This window comes from Notothenia rossii (assembly GCF_949606895.1).
Source record: "Notothenia rossii genome assembly, chromosome: 10".
NCBI classification, from domain to species: domain Eukaryota; kingdom Metazoa; phylum Chordata; class Actinopteri; order Perciformes; family Nototheniidae; genus Notothenia; species Notothenia rossii.
Genome location: NC_136908.1, coordinates 47,937,741 through 47,956,486, shown reverse-complemented (window position 1 = coordinate 47,956,486; position 18,746 = coordinate 47,937,741). Strand labels below are relative to the sequence as shown.

At 40.3% G+C, this 18,746-nt stretch overlaps 1 protein-coding gene across 1 annotated transcript in view; it reads right to left on the bottom strand.

The window, feature by feature from the left end:
- Positions 1-18,746, bottom strand: part of cacna2d1a (calcium channel, voltage-dependent, alpha 2/delta subunit 1a) — a 112,792-nt gene that overhangs the window by 87,425 nt on the left and 6,621 nt on the right. The window contains exon 2 of the mRNA XM_079656357.1: positions 2,414-2,495. Coding sequence (XP_079512483.1) covers positions 2,414-2,495 — 82 coding nt within the window. The remainder of the gene's footprint in view (positions 1-2,413; positions 2,496-18,746) is intronic.

The following is an 18,746-nucleotide window of genomic DNA, read 5'->3' as shown; positions in this document are numbered from 1 at the left end:
TTCATAATTTTTTTAAATGACGGTGCCCGAAAGTATTTGCTTCTTCTACAGCAGGGGTGGGGAACCTTTTTACTCTCAAGGGCCATTTCAATTTTTACAACATCCTCCGAGGGCCGTACAAATGATTGAACTCAACGTCTGCTTAAAAAACTAAAATCACAGCCCATTCATTTCGCCTTTCTTTCATGCTGTGCAAAGAAAAAGCAACCTCTTAATCCAGATATTTGACCATGACCCGCACATGCATGCACCGTGGCATGACCACCAAAACAGAAATATATGGACACAAGATGTGTGCAAATGTATTTAGTTTCATATCCATGTGGATATGATTTAAGTGGGGGGGAATGTTTGACCTCTGTCATTGCCAACAAAGGGTATATAACAAAGTATTGATATGAACTTTTGTTATTGACCAAATGCTTATTTTCCACCATAATTTGCAAATAACCAGGAAGATTTTTTTTTAATGTTGAAGTTAAAAGCATCAATCTCGTGCACTTTGAGAGTAAAATTAATAGATATATGGATACATCTCTCAACACCCATATGAAACAAAACTGTAAGCAGATTATTTTTCTGTATGGATATTCCTGGAATAAACGATAGACGCGTCCTGGCCCGGAACCGCGTTCTGGTGCTCTCCGTGAGAACTACACTCCTGTCAGACGAGACATATACCACGTGATGACACGTTAGGCTCGTGTTGTGTTCAAAGACCCTGACCTTGGCCAGGAAAAACAGGCACTCGCTTGTTATTTTGCGGTCTAAATTTCTTGAATTGTTTTCTTTTTTGAGTGTGTTTATAAATTACCTCGAGGGCCGTAGCAAATGTTCTCGCGGGCCATATACGGCCCGGAGGCCAGAAGTTCCCCACCCCTGTTCTACAGCAACAGTTTCAAAGGTTGTGGTAATCAGAAATAATGCCAGATATGTGGAAGTTGGCCCTCCACAGGAAAAACAAGTTTTGTACCGATTCCAGTGATGCATTATGTCAATCAATTTGGGTCTATAGAGCCTCTTCTGTTTTGTCTGATGTGGTCTCGTATGTGTGTGGAAGGTCTGGCCATTCCTGTTGATGACGCAGATATCATCTGAGCCTGTACATTGGGCTGGCAGAATGCAGTGATTCAGCATTATGTCAAATGAAAAGCTGCTATGTATAGCCTGCTGATGTGTTGTGACAGCTGAGGTCATGGAAGGTGAGCAAGAGTGAGACTTATGACACATGGTAATTATTGTCAATACTGAAACATTGCAGTGGGCTTTACTTTAAGTCTAACTGAAATAAAATCAATCATAATAGAAAATCCTCCTTTAAGCAATTTTTCAGATATTGATTTAATGAGAATTTGGACGGGCATTGAACTTTGACCTTGCCCTTTAAACCATGAAAATCTAATCTTATTAATTGAGTTATGTGGGTCTAGAGCAGGGATGGGCAACTTGGATGGTGGTGGGGGCCACATAATGTATGTACTTGCCACCAGGGGGCCGCAGATTCACTTGGAACTCACACATACACAAATTCCATGTATTGTATGTAATTATTAACAAATATACTAAGTCTGACATCTTCATTGACATTTTACAGTCTTTCAGGGAACATCCTCTAGTAAGCTCACCTAAACAAATATCAGTTCACAGAAATGTTATTTAATTTTTACAAGTGGCATGTTTGTATTGAACAGGTTATTTAACACTGGAATAAAACTATTTTAAGCTATTGGAAAGCACGGAAACTGTGTGTGCATTGAGATTAACCATTAAGATGACATAAACATGAACTCATGAACACTACCCAGACGTTAGTTGTCTAACTTGAACCTAAGACACTTGTAGCCAGTCTCTGCATTCCCCTTATTCCAAAATAAGGGGAATGTCAACACAGACACCTGTCAACCCGCACTCTGCTGTTCCTCAGCACCGCTCCCCCTCCCTCCCGCTGAAATTATGAATGAAAAGTGTATAGTAACCATAGATAACACGGCAGGGCCCGTGACAGTTTGTTTTCATCTGATTTCAAATAAACATAGTTTTGGTTTTTAGAATATTAAACTTGTTTCGCCAAATTCAGATGATAAATACAACTTTTAAGCTTGTAAAGGCATACAAGCGGTAACTTAAATTCACAGCAGGCATAACAACAGCCGGTGTTTCTTGTGAGTGTTTCCCCGGGAAACAAACACGATACACACAAAAGCGTCACAGATTATTTCGCGGTATTTGGCTGCCGAATGAAATCATGTACGCAGCTCGCAACGTAACTAGGAGTCTAGTGGAAGGTATCAGTACTACAAGTAAAAAAATAAAAGAAATATATATTCTTTTAATTAATTATCTTGTTTATAAATTAATCTGAGGGCCGCCATTTGCCCATCCCTGGCCTAGAGGCATACAAATTCATGCTTACCTGTATTAGGTTCTCCATTCCACTGGCTGTGTCTGTTAATGAGATCAACTCTTTTTGCATCTGGTCCACCCATTCCTTTACCCTAAGAACACAAAGACAATCAGTTAGCCAACATATTCTCATTGGAAGCTTAATATTAGCATATACATTATATTACATGTATACTCCAATCTCGTTCATTCTGAATACGGCCCATGTGATCACAGGCTTTATTGCTTACTATCACAATATGCTAACATTTAAAAAAAAAGGCTGTATAGATTCAGGGAAGGAAAGCATGAAATAATAATGTTTAGCCGAGTGGATACATTGCTCTAGTCCACATGAACTGTGCATTAAGGCGAGTGCTATTCATAGTTGTCAGCATGAGAGTTCCACATCCTTCGGGGTGAAACTGAAATTGTATTCTTCTTATGAGAAAGAGGACAGAAAGGGAAAGAGTATGAAACAGAAACACTGATTTATTAAAGTTTAGACTTAGTTCTTCTTTTACGTTAACACACTGAGACTTCTTTCCTCGTGTAAAAAACACATTTTATTGTGGTTGCATTGCAATAGCTTTAAATAGTACAACCAGTAGTACACTATGACCCCTATGTGAAAGTATCTGTGTGTATAAACATATATAAACAGTAATTACTCCCATGTCTAACCTGTTATAAAATCAACTTAACGCAGTGTACTGTAACTGTGCCGTAGGGAGTTTAAGGACACTAGTTCCTGAAATGGAACCCCTGAAGTTCGGTTCAGTTCAGGTTATGCATAGGTCTTCATGAGTATACGTGGCATCTGGGTGAAACCATATCCACCATAGCCCCTCACTGTTAAAACACTAATGAATCTCTTTACTTGGCAGGTGTTAGGTGAGCCTACCTACAGGCACTGTATACAGTTATTTACAGTGCCTAAAATGGGCCGGTACTCACCAGTACTAACAACTGGCACTTATTGGGTACCGCCACTTCTTAGTAAGTCTAGGTGGTCACCCCTAAATAACACTTTACAACTTTAACAATGTTAAGAGTGGAAATAAACACTTCAGGTTGCAGTTGAAGTTTCATCAGATGCAGCTAAAATGGTAGCCTGTACGAAGCCAGAGCTGCATAGATTATTACGATTTCTTAATGCTGTCGCTGTAACTACGCTGTTAATAGCTACGAAATCTGCCTTCCAACATAAAGCTCAAAAGCTGTTCAAAAATAATATATCAAAAGCCACTTTCGGTTTAGGCTAGCTGTTTTAGTCTTTGAGCTAAGCTAAGCTAACGGTTTTCAGGCAATAACTTTACATTTATCATATACAGTAGATTTGAGAGTGGTAGCCTATTCATTATCTGGAAAAGGCAAACCATAACTCTAATCCGATTGTAAATATTGAAATATTGAAATCAAAGAATTGTTCTCTTATTCTAAAATGCTGAATAATCTTTTCAGCAAAAACAATGTCCACTAATAATGATGTAAATGTTTCTCTATTGCTACTACAATGCTTTTGTCAGGCTGCTGCTCATGCTGCTGCAACTGCAAACAGCCGCTGAAACAATTCAATCTCTTAGTGCAACAGGCCCCTTTATGACAACTGATAAAAAAATACAGGACACAATCCATATAGAAAATTACCTTTTCTCCCCCACAGTGTGATTTAACCTCTTCCCCTTCCACACTGCTGAGGGGCCTTTGACATATGAACCCTGTCTATGTTATCTTATTTAAGAAATACAGTGTCATGTGAGCAGGATTAGCTGATGCTGGAAACAGTATATTTAGCCTTCTGAGAGACAGCTGCTGGTGGCCGGGGGCAGATATAGGATGGGTGTTCTGTCAGCACATAGCTCAACTTCTTTCAACTGCCCGTCACAATCACGTTCACATGTACAGTATCTACACATACACACACACATGCTGCAGGTTAAAGGGAAACTGAGAGGATATAATGAGCTACAAATGACTTCAAATTCATTGATAGTCATAATGTCTGCTAACTACTTCACATGGAACCAACTCCAGGGTCGAGATAAGGTCCACTGACCATAGCAAGAAGCCGGTGTGTTAGAGTTGTTCTGCATTTAACTTTTTCAAAAAAGCCCCATTGGCTTCAAGCAAGAAGGGTGAGCCATTAGAACAGGTGTCTAATGGTGAGTGTGTGTGGGTTTCCAGTTATGCTCCATTAAAGAAGAGATGCTCCATGCCACCTCCCTTAATAATTCATTATTAAATGTCATAGTTACATAAACATGTACTCTCGTCACATCTACTCTTTGAGGAATGTAGTGTTGCAGAACACACATCCCATGTTGCTAATCCAAATGTTTTTAGATAGAGACAGCTTTTTATAATGATCATATAAACGTGTGCCTCGGAAATAATTGTTTACATTAATCGTGACCAAACCGTTTGAGAGCCGGCCACTAGCTTGCTAGCACCAGAAGCTAACAACAACGATCTCCGGTACCAGTGCGCTCTCTCTCTCTCGCTCGCGCACGCACACAAAATGGCTCGTTCCACACACACACAGAGCCGAGCTTGAATGAAACACAGAGACCCAGACATACTTATACTGTAGCATATTATTTTCGAATCAATACTTTTTCAAATTATGATTTTTTATTTTTTTTTAAAAACCATCTTTCCTCCTGGTCTCTCGTGCCCCCCCTGTCATGCCTCTGAACCCCCCACTTTGAGAAACACTGCTTTACTGTCCTGTAGTTTAGAGGTTTTTACTAGGTCAGCTTGTAAAGTAATACAACTCCCTGCTAATGGCTGATTCTACTCACTTAGTGCTATAATTTGGAAATCCCTCTGATCTTGGCTTTATAAAATCTCTTGGGTAAAAACAGAAAGGATAAGCAGTGTTCTGATTAGCCACTTCCACAAATAACCCCCTTCCTCCAGTCCAAGATAAAAATTCCCCGCATAACATCAGGATGTGTGGCTTTCTCATAAGTGAAGACATATTTTACTGAATGGCAAAGGAAGTGGTCTGTAAATGAGGAAAAGTTGAGAAAAAGTACAAAAGCATTTCATGAGAGGATGGAAACTTGGAGCAGGACGTGGAAAAAGGAGATAGCATCATTAACCCCTCCCATCATGCTCAGCTCCTATTCTGCCCCCTCTATCGCTCTCTCACTCCCTGTCCTTTGGGGAAATTGGAGAGGGGGGGCAATGTGGAAAGGAAGGAAGCCTCCAAAATGGCTGGTGAACTAAAGTCACTGGGATAAACAGTGGTTGTAGACTGGGAATGAGAGGAGCCATGTGACACTCAGCCAAGTGTGAGACATGCTGGCATTACAGGCCTCATGCTCTCACACTTTTCTCATTTAATTATCGAGAGCGACGTATAAAAATGTAAAGTCTTTATTTATTTAACATTTTTGGTTTAGGCTAGCTGCTGCAGTCTTTGAGCTAAGCTAAACTAACAGATTCCAGGCAATACATTTAGATTTATCATTTTAAGGTTTTAAAGGTGGGGTAGGTAATTTTGGAGAAACCAGCTCGAGCGCGCTAGAAAATACACAGCCGGAACAAATCTGCCACTTCCTTACAGAGCCCCTCCTCCAACACACACGAACGCGCACATGACCAATGAGGGCACGAGATAAGTTTGTGCATAGATGGAAGGCTGACAGGCAGGTAGGCCGTCCAGTTATTTTAGCTGGGCTGGCAAAAATGATTGGTCGTGCTTTTTACAGTACTACGGCTTCCACAGATGACATTTTGTATGGATTTTTTGTCAAAGCACTTAAGATATTCATTGCTATCGGGATGTTAAGAGCATTCCATGGAATATAACAAAAAGTGTATCTCGAGCCGGTTTCTCTACCCCACCTTTAAGGTTTATTCCTGTTGTTCTAAAATATTGAAGAATTGTTACAGCAAAAGCAATTTTTACTAATAATAATGTAAATGTTTCCACATCAACATATTCATACACTTTTTGTAACCACATTCCTTTTTTCTTTTACATTTAATTGTTTTTATTGCTGTTTTTATGTGTTCTAAAAGTGTGTAACGAAACTAATAAAATCAATCTGGCTTACAACATTGTGCATTTTACTATTATTTAGGTAGAGGCTTCAAATTATCCCAGGGGGTTTTCTGTCTTCTGAATATGTAAAAAGGTCCAGTGTACTCTACTTGTAAATCTAATGTATCGCAACAACCCTGATGATGAGGCAATTGAAACCAATAGGGTCTTGCATGAGGAAAGATCGCACAATCACCGTGTTGTTCTCTGGACATTTCTGCTGTGCTTCTCTGATGATGGATTTTAATGGGCAAAACATCAACTTCACACAGTTCAGCCTCCACATCTTAGATAATAATACTTGGCCTGCGAAAACAGATGTATCATTTATTCTGTGACTGGAATGAGTAACCAGTTTACCCATTGTAACAGCATTTACCAGCTAGGGGTTAAGATGCTGTATCTCAGGCTCTGATGTTTAATTGACTGCATTCAATATGTATTTTAATATATCCCCTGTATGCCCTCAAAATGATGGGAATGCACAACTTAAATGATAGTCTTAGCAGTGTTTATGACAGCCTGTCCTTTAGAAACTGTATTAAAATAATTGTCAAATAAAAAGTTATAAAATCATTTCTCATACTCCTTTTTTGTACCTATAGTGTCCGGCTATATGACAACAAATATGTATTTGTATTTGTTTCATCAACCTAAATAGTAAGTGTTGTTCGATAATACAAAATAAAAAAGTCTCAAAGATGAAGACATGTTATAACTTTAAAACTAACATTTTGATAAGTCAATTAAATAAAATAGTAATTTCAGTGATTCTACTGTTTGCAGAGAGTCTGATGGCAGCAGTGAGGTTTGTTTTGACCATTTGGTGACATTAAGTGCTTCTCTCCCAATGGGTTCCAGCTGGCAGTGGCTCACACAGTGGAAAAAAATGAAATAAACGTGCTTTTAGATGAGGTAGGTCATTGAGAAATAGTGGACTATCAAATACATGTACGACTACAATTTCTTTAGAATAAGGCAAGGCCAATAGGAATAGGAATAGGCTTTAAAGTACAGTAGAGTAAAATAGAGAGGTGCCTAATTCAGTACGCACATTACTATATCACTATCATGTGTTACCACGCCCACATTTTCCTGTGCCCAGTTGAAAATAAGCCCTTGTTTTAAACATGCACTCACACTTTGGAACTGGACTGGCTTAATACCTGTGAGAGTTGAAATGCTGTGATACCTGTCTACCTCAGCTTGTTGTTTGCGAGAGTGAAATGTAACTCGGGGTGAATGCAGTACGGATCATCGCGGATTCACTGACTTTAGAGGGATGGAGACACACTTGGTTGGAGTTTAGAGAAACGGATCGTCTGAAAAGAGGGCTCGAAATGCTGAAAACACATCATTCAAATTTCACAGCGTTTTTTGCTTGTCCACAGTTATAAGCAACAATGTGCCAGTGGGTCGAATGGTGTGAAATTAGATGAGGTGCTGTGAGCTGTGTCAATACTCAGATCTAAAAGACAAAATACAGGATACTGTCAGAAGGTATGCAATATTTTCGAACTGCTTAATTTGCTCATTCCTTTACTCCACTCCATGTGTCTTCATTTAATTTGTGCTTGACCCATGAGTGGCTGATGGGTAGTCAAAGAAGCCCCTCCCCCCTCCTTTGGTCTCCATCCCTCTAATGACTGGAAGAGATGCTGCCTCCTTTAGGGCAGCTGTCACAAGTGTACATGTACATGTCTGTGTCAACGTCTGTATGTAACCAGAGCAGTGGGTCTTTTAGCGGGCGGGGGGGAGCAAGGTTCTCAGGGTCAAAGGTCACCAGGACAGGTGCAGCTCTTAATGTAATGAGGTGGGTTGAACCATTTGATCTAGTGTGTTATACAACCCACCATCAAGAGTGATTGAACAGTGCAGGACAAAGCACTGGATAACAATATAGAGTATGAACAATTAGCAGAGGCTAAGACTACACTAACAGCAGATATAAAAATGTAACCATTAAAATGTCAGATATTTGGTGCAGAGTCAAATAAAGCTAAAAGGAGAGTGATTGTTGGACTTGAATTCATCAAGTGGCCAGCACTGAATGAACTAAACTTTAATTAAATGTATTATGTCAATTGTTTGTTTGTAGCCTTTATTTAACCAGGTGAAAGCCCCTTGAGATCAAAAAATCTCTTTTTCAAGGCTGACCTATTACGTTTTTATTTAAACTTTATATTATTGCTTTCAACTAACCTAATACAACTTTGTGAAATGTGTTGACATAATACATTTAATTAAGGTCAACGTTTCAGTTTTTTTCAACGAGATTCATGATTCCAGGTCAATGTTATGTTTGTGCTGAATGTAGTTCAGTCAGACCACTCATGTATTTATTTATATGTTTATTAGAAGCAGCATATAGTTTGAGTTTGGCGTCTAGGCTCGGGCCTCATCACTCCATAGATTTACAAAGAACATTGAGTGATTTTTAGATAACTATCCCCCCGAGCCTACAGGTGAATGCTGGGATGGAAGCTCGGGTTGTGGTGGGGCAGGCGAGCAGCAGCAACATGAAACACAGCAGCAGCATCAATGTGAACGCAACAGCAGGGCACGCAGGCAGCAGTAGCAATAGCGAGGCAGAGGCAGGCAAATCTGGCAGCTTAAATAGAGCGGCATGTTTAGGAGAATGTGATTGGTTGGTTGTAAGAGGGACGAGGTGCGTCACGTGTTAATGTATCATTGGTGCTCGAGTTGAAATCCCATTTTAAATTGAAAACAGGAAAATATGTCAGTGATGTGTAATTTGATTTCTGTTTAATTGTGTATTGAGTGGTTGGTGTAAAACTGGTTTCTAAATCTCCAAGCAAATCATTGACTTCTATTAGTTCAATAAAACTTGAGAGTTTAACCACCTTATAGAGGTGACAAAAAAAGAGAAAGACTTAAAAAGCAACCAAAGGAACACACTGACCCTACAATAGAAGAAAAACTAATTGTCTCTCTCTAAAGGCAGTCGGTCCAATCTGTGGGCTGAACTCAGGGAAGTGGACACAATCCAAGAAACCATCCGTTTCTACATGTTAAAACCACAGCCTTAAACTGTTTATTACTCATTCGGCAGGACTCAAAGTGACTCGGGAAGTGGGTATGCTTCAACACTCAAAAACGTTAAATATCAAAGTCTGTCGGGTCCAATTTAGGAAACCATTTAGAATGTTACAAGGAAGAGTAGTTCAAACTGACATTACATTCTGGACTGAAATGTTTAGTTATTGAAGGATAATTTACCAAATGGGTCTCAATATCTTTGTTTTTGCCATCATTCTTCTTGCTATTCATGCACAATGCAGTGGAGTAAGAATGACAATCAATCATTCAATCAATCAATGTTTATTTATATAGCCCAATATCACAAATGTTACATTTGTCTCAGTGGTCTTCACAGTTTGCACAGAATATCAGTATGACAATACGACACCCTCTGTCCTTAGACCCTCACATCGTACAAGGAAAAACTTCCAGAGAAAACCCACAGTTTAAAGGGGAACATGGGAGAAACCTCAGGGAGAGCAACAGAGGAGGGATCCCTCTCCCAGGACGGACACACGTGCAATAGATGCCGTGTGTAAATCGAAGAGATAATACATTTACAACATAGGTAGTCCAAATGTTTGGAAATGCATCTGTCTATAATAAGAAGATGAATCCACGAGGATGTCAACAATCCTGTGGGAGCCATCAGGGAAGTAGTATGGTGAGAGTCTGGCAGGACCGCAAAGACAGGTTCAGCCATGACTCGAAGTCCAGGACTCAGATCCAGTGCTCAGGATAGAGGATCCAGGACACACGACCGCAGCAACAGGATTAGACAGGACTATCTTCTATCTATCTTCAAATATTACCCTATTCAAATATTTGAAGCGAAAATAAAGGCAGCTGGGATGCTAAAATTGAATTTTCAATCCCGATCTGCTGAGAAAGGTCATGTTATGCGATCAAAAGCTTCAGAACAGACTTTGTTGTGAGTTTTTGTCGACAACTCAGACTGCATGCACATTTTACAGACTGGCTTCCTAAACTGGCTAAACTGTAGGCTTGTTCACGTTGTGATTATGTCATCATGTTTGTCGAATTATTACAGAAAGATAACCGCCAGAAATGAAATAAAGTTGGGATAAACCGAAAACAATTTTATATATACGGTAAGCTGACATTAAACTGTCCTTGCCGCCTGTTTTCTACCTTTACCTCTTTGTAAAGTTCTGATAAAAAGCTCATAGTCAGGTTGTTACAGGAGATTTGCAGACGTTTGTAAAGCAACTCTGAATATTGTTCCCAGGAGGAGTTCATGGGGAGAATAATTTACCTTTAATCTTTTCTGCCTAAAAGTCCTGTCTTTACTTTCATACCAAACGTATGTCTATGTTCTTTCTGGAAAGATAAGGGAGGGAACTTCAGATAAATACCCTGAAGACTGTGTTCTTGTGCTTTGGGCTGTCAAAGAATTGGAACAGCTAGTCATAAAAACACTTTTGCTGGTTAACTCCTCTCATGTGACAGAGCCCTCTCATGTGAACTGAAACTCGTGGTATAAATTGTGTCATGCAGCTGGCATGCCATATACTCGATCATTAGGGGAATAGACACATCAGTTTATTAACCACCACAACCTCATTTTGTCATTCAGCAGCAGAGGTGTTCAGGTGTTATTTCTATCGCTTCATAACAAGTGTTTATTTTTTTTCCTACCTTCCTTTTATACAGGGTGATAAACCTGACTCTGTGTAAACACCTAGAACCGAGTGAAAGTCCAGAAAATAAATCCAGCGACATTGGATGCTAAAACCCCTCCGACTGAACCCCAGTAAAGTCTGCCTCCCTACGGCTCCATAGCCACAAGAATCCCCGGCTCAACATCCAATCTCTGACTGTCCACTCCAGCGCCCTCTCATCTTGTAAACATCCTCGTGTTTTTATACTCAGAACCCAGTCTGAGGATCCACATTTGATCTCTTAATACCACCGAACCGCCAAAGAGTAGAAACACTATTTTCTTTTCCTCACCATGTTGTAAAGTCATGGTTTCAAGCCACGGGTGATCGCTGAAAACCTTAAATACTCCTCTGATAGTAGTAATTTCGGGTTCTAATCAGTGCTTAGAGAGAGACAAGCCTGACACCATGGGGTGTGGAGGGGATGTTTGAGGATGGCAGCGTGGATGTAATTGAGCCATTGGAGGGATGGTTAATAAGAGCCCTGACAATGAAGCGGATTCTAAGAAGCAGCGGGCCTGACAGAGCTTTGTTGAAGACAAACAGTCATTTTCTGCCCCTTTTTGTTTCTGTTTCTCCATCCTCCTTCAGGCTTCTTTCATCCTTCTCAAGTAAATACAATGTTGTATTTATTTCCCTTGTTTTAATTGCCTTTTCTGCTGGTTATTTCCTCTTCTGTGTATGCTCTTTCCTTCCACCTCTCTGACTCCTTTGTTATTGTCTATCGTATAATGTATTTTTATAGCTTCCATTTTCATCTTACAAGCTCCACATCATTAACAGCCTTATTTGCTTCCTAATGCTTCCCATTTCTTCTCTAAATGAAACCCATAATGCTAGAAATGTCTTTGCTCTGTCCTCCTCCCTTCTCCCGCCTCTCACATGTACCGCATGGAGCACAAAGGAGACAAGTGATGATATCTTATCCTTCACCGAGGTCAATAACACCATAATTCCACCTGTGTCCTGGACCCCTTTCCGTCAGCTCTTCTGCAATTTTCCTCTTAGAAAGTCAGTCGGAGCCTTTTTACAGAGGCCCCCCTGCGTGGATCTGAAGAGCCGTGTTGAAGTGAAGCCATGACAACGGTTTTATCAGCAATCTATCAGGCACTTATGTTAGGGTGTATTAGACCTGTGCGAGAGCTGGATATGTATTGCATGATCATTACAAACTGCTGGTGGCAATCATATATTGATAAAGCAGGTGTAGGTTACAGGAACTTGATTCTAATGGCATTGATTCATCAGGAGAATTAATGGCCAAAGATAAACAGCTTCTATAGACTCGGTTAGTTCAGTTTGAAGCTATGGCAGCATTTACCACATAAAAGACAACAAGCCAGTCCTGATGACCAAACTAAACAACCCAAATAGTTCAAATAGATGGAGATCTTCCACATATATTGGGCCCATAGAGCAAGAGCAATAGCATTTCCCTTAACACTGCCTTCCAACCGTTTACATGAATGGAGAGAGGAAAATCTTTTTAGACTTGGCAAATTCAAACTTTTAGGACCTAATGATTCAAATAAGGGATATTTTATTTTATGTTAACAGGGACAGTGCACATTAATCAACATTTCTGTAAATGTGCCAGTTAGCCAAGAGGCTATTTTTCATCCGTAGTGCCTGGACAGAGTGTGTAAGTCACCCTACATTACACCATATTCAAGTGTTCTTAGTTGGATCTACTGCACACAAAAAAAAGGACAAACTTACGAGGACCTTTCCTTACCAAATGAAGTTTGGAAAGTAAGAATTAACCTTTTTATGTGACTGAACCAAAAGCTGTAAATAGTTCTTGATTAGGCTTGGTTGTAAATTGTGTCATTTTGCTTCCTTTTTGTTAATATCTTTTCATATTTTGTTGAAAATAAAAAGTTATTAATTTACTCATTCTTACACAATAATTTCCTTCCCAAGAAATGAGGAAGCTGAGATCCTTCAACGTGTGAAGCAAGATGCTGGAGATCTTCTACAGTGCACTCTTCTTTGCTGCGGTCTGCTGGGGGGGCAGCATCAGAGCCGGTGACACCAGCAGAATCAATAAACTGATCAGGAAAGCTGGGTCTGTCATCGGCATCAAGCTGTTCCCCTTTGAAGCTGTGGTGGAGAGGAGGACACTGAACAGGCTGTTGTCCATCATGGATAACCCCACCCATCCTCTCCACCTGCAGCTGGACAGTCAGCGGAGCTCCTTTTCCAACAGACTGCTGCAGCTCCGCTGTCACAAGGACCGATATAGGAAAACATTCATACCCACTGCAATAACTCTGTACAATAAATCACATCTGGCTGGCAGAGAACTCTCTGCTCCATAGTTTTTTCTATTTTCTCTTCACTGTACACTTTACATTTATATATTCAGTCTAATATTTAATATTCCATCAGTCACATACTTATGTAAATATAATACCTTGCTTATAACTTGTTATTGTTCATTTGTAAATTCAACATTTTCCACTTTCTTGTTTATTTCTTGTCTTTTAAATTTGTATTGTACAATGCCATGTCTTTTTATGCTGCTGCAACACAAACATTTCCCAAATTGGGATCAATGAAGTTATATCTTATTTCTTATCTTAAATGTCGGTAATCAAACCAAATCAGACTATGCCAATTGGTTAGGAGTCTGTCCACTGTCTGTCCAACATGAGACTGGCACAAAGGCCTGGGGTCAGTCTCTCTTCCTACCCTTGTCCATGTTTGACCTCACAATGTGGACCCCAGACTCGCCGTCCCCCTAGCACCAAGTCTGCCTCGTGCCCCCCCCCCCCCCTCCGTGTCCAAAGGCATATACGTCCTGACAGAACTAACAGCTCCCATTGTATCACCCGTCCCAGCAGGTGTCTGGACACATTAAATTGGAGGGAGCAGAGTTGTTTTGACACCTGCAAGTGTTTGTACTCGCTGCAGAGCAATCACACCTGCTGGTGACATTCAATCACAACACTAAAGAATGACAGCAGCAACTAATTAATATTATACTCCCTGCGAGCGCTCAGGAATATGGGTCAAGTAGACTCTAAAGAAAGATGTTGGAAAATATTGATGGAAATGTCTGGGATAAAGAGATATTGACTGATTTATGCAATATAATGGATCAAAACGACAGAAAGTCTGTAACAGAAAGCTTAAAAAATGCAGTGTCCTATAATTTGAACATATATTATATTTGTAATCCCTTAGTCTTTAAAAAAAATAATACAATTACTTTTAAAAGAGTTGATTTGATGCCCCCTCACGCTCAGTATAACCCATCTAGCTGTCTTTTTTTCTCTGCTTCGTGTCATTTTGAACTACGCTCAAATGACTAACCCTCCATATCTCCGTCACCTTCACACTTCCTGAGCAAACTCTGTACCCATCCGTCCGTACATCAACTCTGTCCTCTTGCCTCACGACACGCACAAAAATATCGGGCCATGTGCATAAATAGAGAGATAAAGGAGCCCCCCCTTGGCTAAAATGTAAAATTAACTTCAATTGAGACGCATACACAGAAGAGGACTGTTAGCGCTGTGCTAGTCTCCCTCATGGCCACATTGTCCGGTGCAGTGTAGTGTTGTCTGGCATTAACAGCTCTTACAGTGTATGTAGCAAAAAGACTCCATTAAGGGGCTCGAGAGGAGCCATCATGGGTCCACTTTTCTCCGCCTCTCTCAAAATATTACACATCAGAAGTGCTGGGTGTCTCACTAGAGATATTTTAAGCACTTAACCGTTAACGCCACAATTAGGCTAGATTGGCATATTATTAAGTCCGTCAGCACATTTCCAGATCTCTAAAGATAACCTGTTAACACTCTACACAGCTTTCTATAAAGTGATATTTAAAAATATACATATAAATATAAAACGTTGTGCAATATACACGCATCTGCAATATACCCTCACACAATTCACGCTTTATATTTCTTTCAATCTATTAACTATCTTTCTTTCAATCTATTAACAATCTGTAAACAGTAACAGCTACCTCTTCATTTCTATACGGTCACTTTTTTTAACCATGTGTAGTTATTTGCCATTTCTTTTGTACTTATTGTATTTTTTACTATTAATAATGTGTGCATACCTAGTTAGTTTTTAATTTTTTTAAATATGTAAGTATATTCCTTTTACTTAATCTGCACTAGTGTTCTGCCGTTGCTGGACAAATGAAGGAATTCTGATTATTTACGTTCCCTTCTTAAAATGTTGTGTTGAGTTTGGACAGGGCTTAGGTGTGCAACCAGTTTGTAACCAAAATACTGTAGAGCAAATAAAGAAGTGAATTGGTTGCAGCAGTGCCCATAACCCCCGTCCACCAATTTTCAGAATTTAAAAAGTAAATAGAAAACTAGAAGGTCCCAAGGAAACACTTCCCTGTGCCGTGTTCAGAGAAGCGCACAAAATACACAAGCATATTTCCCAAAATGTCAAACCACTCTTCCACATCATGTCTTTCTTTAGATGGATATAGATTGGTGATATAGAACGCTTGAGTGGTCGTGTGAAGCTGTTTATTTTTGACAGGGATTTTTTTATTTAAATGTCATATTGGTTTTCTTCGGTATGCCTTATTTTTTAGCCTTTGGGTGCATTTGTGTTCAACAGGTTATAAAAAGGACTTTATGAGCTCCAACTGTTGCACTATTTTTTCAACCTTCAAACAAATATGTGATTGTGAACTTCAAAAAGACAAGAGGACACAAAAATCTGATGAAGACAGACCAGATGAGCCAGAGGATTCTCTCCTTTATGTACTACAAGTGTTCTTTTTTGTTTCACTTTGCTTTAAATTGTCTTTTTAGTTTACTGACTATTCATCATTTTGTATACGCTCTTAATGTCATTTAATACATAAAAAGGCATATATATATATATAAATATAAATTAACACCACCTAAAAACTACACTCCCCATGCTTTATAATACGGCATACAGATGTGCTTCCTGTACAGGATAGGGCTCCCGACCAAACAGCTGTTAACTATTCCCAAAGTTGCCAGGGCAACGCTGCAATGGAAAATTCTTGGGAATTTCCATGTCGGAAAGGATTGTGGGAAGTAATACAGCAGCAAGGTTGTTTCATTACTCCGCAAAAACATTAGGGGACGTTTCTTTGTCTTTAAAGGAATTCATGAGAAACTTCAACTAAAGCAACACTCGGAGGCCACATATAAACAAGGGGTCCAGAAAACATCAGACGGTGAATGGGGTAGGATTTATGTGGAGCCCCCTGCCACCGTACACCCCCGGCCCTGTATATATACCAACGTCTGAGTCGGGAAGACAGAGGCCTGCCTAAATAAAGCCACGGTTGAGATGGGGTCAAAAGGGAGTGAGTGGGAGAGGAAAAGGGAAAAAGATTAAGGATAAGCAGGAAAGGAAGGAAAAGGCAAAAGAAAAGCAGAGGGAGGGTGAGAAAAAATGAAGTGGCGAGCAAATATGGGCACAGACCTGGCCCCCTTGCGTGTGTGCGTGTGTGCGTGCGTGCGTGCGTGTAACAGATATAGCCCGCCAGCTGCTAGACTCAAGGCAGGGGAATGACTCCTGAAATATACCTGCAAGCACCAACTCTCTGGCGGCTGAGAGGTGCAAATCCCAGCCAAGGAAACCCAATCGTAGCCTGACCCGTTCAATCCATCCGTCATGACGTTTAATATAAAACTCACCGTATTATCAGTGTCATAATCCAAGTTAGATCTCACCGTGGAATCAAAGTGGAAGGAAAATGTAATTTCTCAACTGTCATTCTTTGTTTATATTAGAAGAGACATCAAGACAAGGCGTGTTGCTTTTTTCCATTGACGAAAATGAAATTTGCCAAGATATAATAAAAGACCAATGTGTTGGACACTGGGACTGTAGCCAGGTTTATTTTCTAGTTCAATTACCACATTGTCTTTGCTGCAAGCCATGTTTTAAATAACAACTCCAGTCTGATCCCAGCCTGGCAGTGAGTTCAAGTCATGATTATGTTCTTTATCTCTACATCACTGCATCATTTTTATCGTTTGCTATATTTCACACTAACTGTCTGAGCTGTTCAGGAGCGGTGCATCCAAAGCATCTGGGGTCCAGAGGAAGTCTGGCCATGAAATAAGATAAATACGGGTGGCCTCAAGTGGGAACCGAGCCATATTCATTACAGGCTGCTCTCTGTGCTACTGGGATGCGTCAAGACTGAGACAAAGACATCACGCAATAAAGTAAACCACCATGAATGATATAACACCGTATTCATTAAATTCTCAAAGAAAACCTTGAGATAAGACAGTAGCTCGACCTTCATTCTCACTTTGTAGCATCAACCACAATATTGATCCATTCTTGGACGTATGCAACAACTTAGTAGGAAACCCTCAAGGCATTGATGAGAATTGGACAAACATGGTCCTTTAAGGCCCTGACACACCAAACTGACACCCAAGAACACATCCCGACGGACCCGACTGTTGTGTCGCCTCACGTCTCCTGCGTCTTGGCCAAAAAGTCGCACTGGAAAACACCGCAAAGACTTTAGCCGACGGCAAAGTAGCACGTACGCACTGCGCATGCGGTAATAACTCTCCTTACCAGCAGGCGGCGGTAGTGTGTATTCGTCATTCAAAAGAGGCAACCGGAAGACAGCCCGTTTCTCAATTTCGAGTAAACCCGGGCTGAAGTTGAATTGTCCCTTTAGCTTAGGAACCTTCCTAACGGAGTGGAATGATCCGGAAGTCCCTCAGTGGCTACCATGATAATTGCTGTTCGAATTCTCTAGATCAGCCTTTCCCAAACTCAGGGTCGCGACCCGTTTTGATTGGGTCGCAGTTAAATGCATTGCTACACACACACAGCGTCAGAGCTGATGGCTGCGTTGCAAATACAATTTTTTTATAATTTTTTTATTTTATTTTTTATTTTGAAAACGAAATTATGCAATATAGCATTGTATATTGAATGATTTAATTTTCTAAGTAAAAATAAAAGATAATATTTGTATCAGCTCTGACGCGTCCCCCGCGAAAGTTTTCGCGCTGTCTGTTTATTGTTTGTTGATTAATCCCGATCGTACATGATGGCAAAAAGACGATACAAAGAGGAGTTTTTAAACGTTGGCTTCACAAAAGCTGTTAGAAATGGAGAGGAGCAGCCTCAGTGTGTTTTATGTGGAGAGGTGCTCAGTAACGAAAGCTTGAAAATTAATAAATTGGACCGGCGTCTCCAAACAAAACATCCTCTGCATCGGGACAAATCGAAGGATTTTTTCATCTGCAAAGAAGAGTCTTTCAAGAAGCAGTGTTTTGACGGCGGAAAAGTAAGTCACTCATTTTAATCATTTGTTTTGTGTGTTTGTGAGTTTGTCAGTGTCTGTTGTGAAATTGTTTTGTTAATGCAAATTGGATGAAATGCTGACTGAGCCCCGGAGCGGACCGCCAGCTGCGCGCTCTCGCGCGTCCTCTACTCGCTCCCGCGAGTCCACTACATTCTGCAGCGGCATGGAGCGGTGTTTCAACTTTTACGAGCCTGAAATGTTTTTAAAACGGCCGGGAGAAAAACAGAGAAACAATAACCACAGGTAGATTAGAGGGAAAGTGACCGGCAGTATAAGAAGG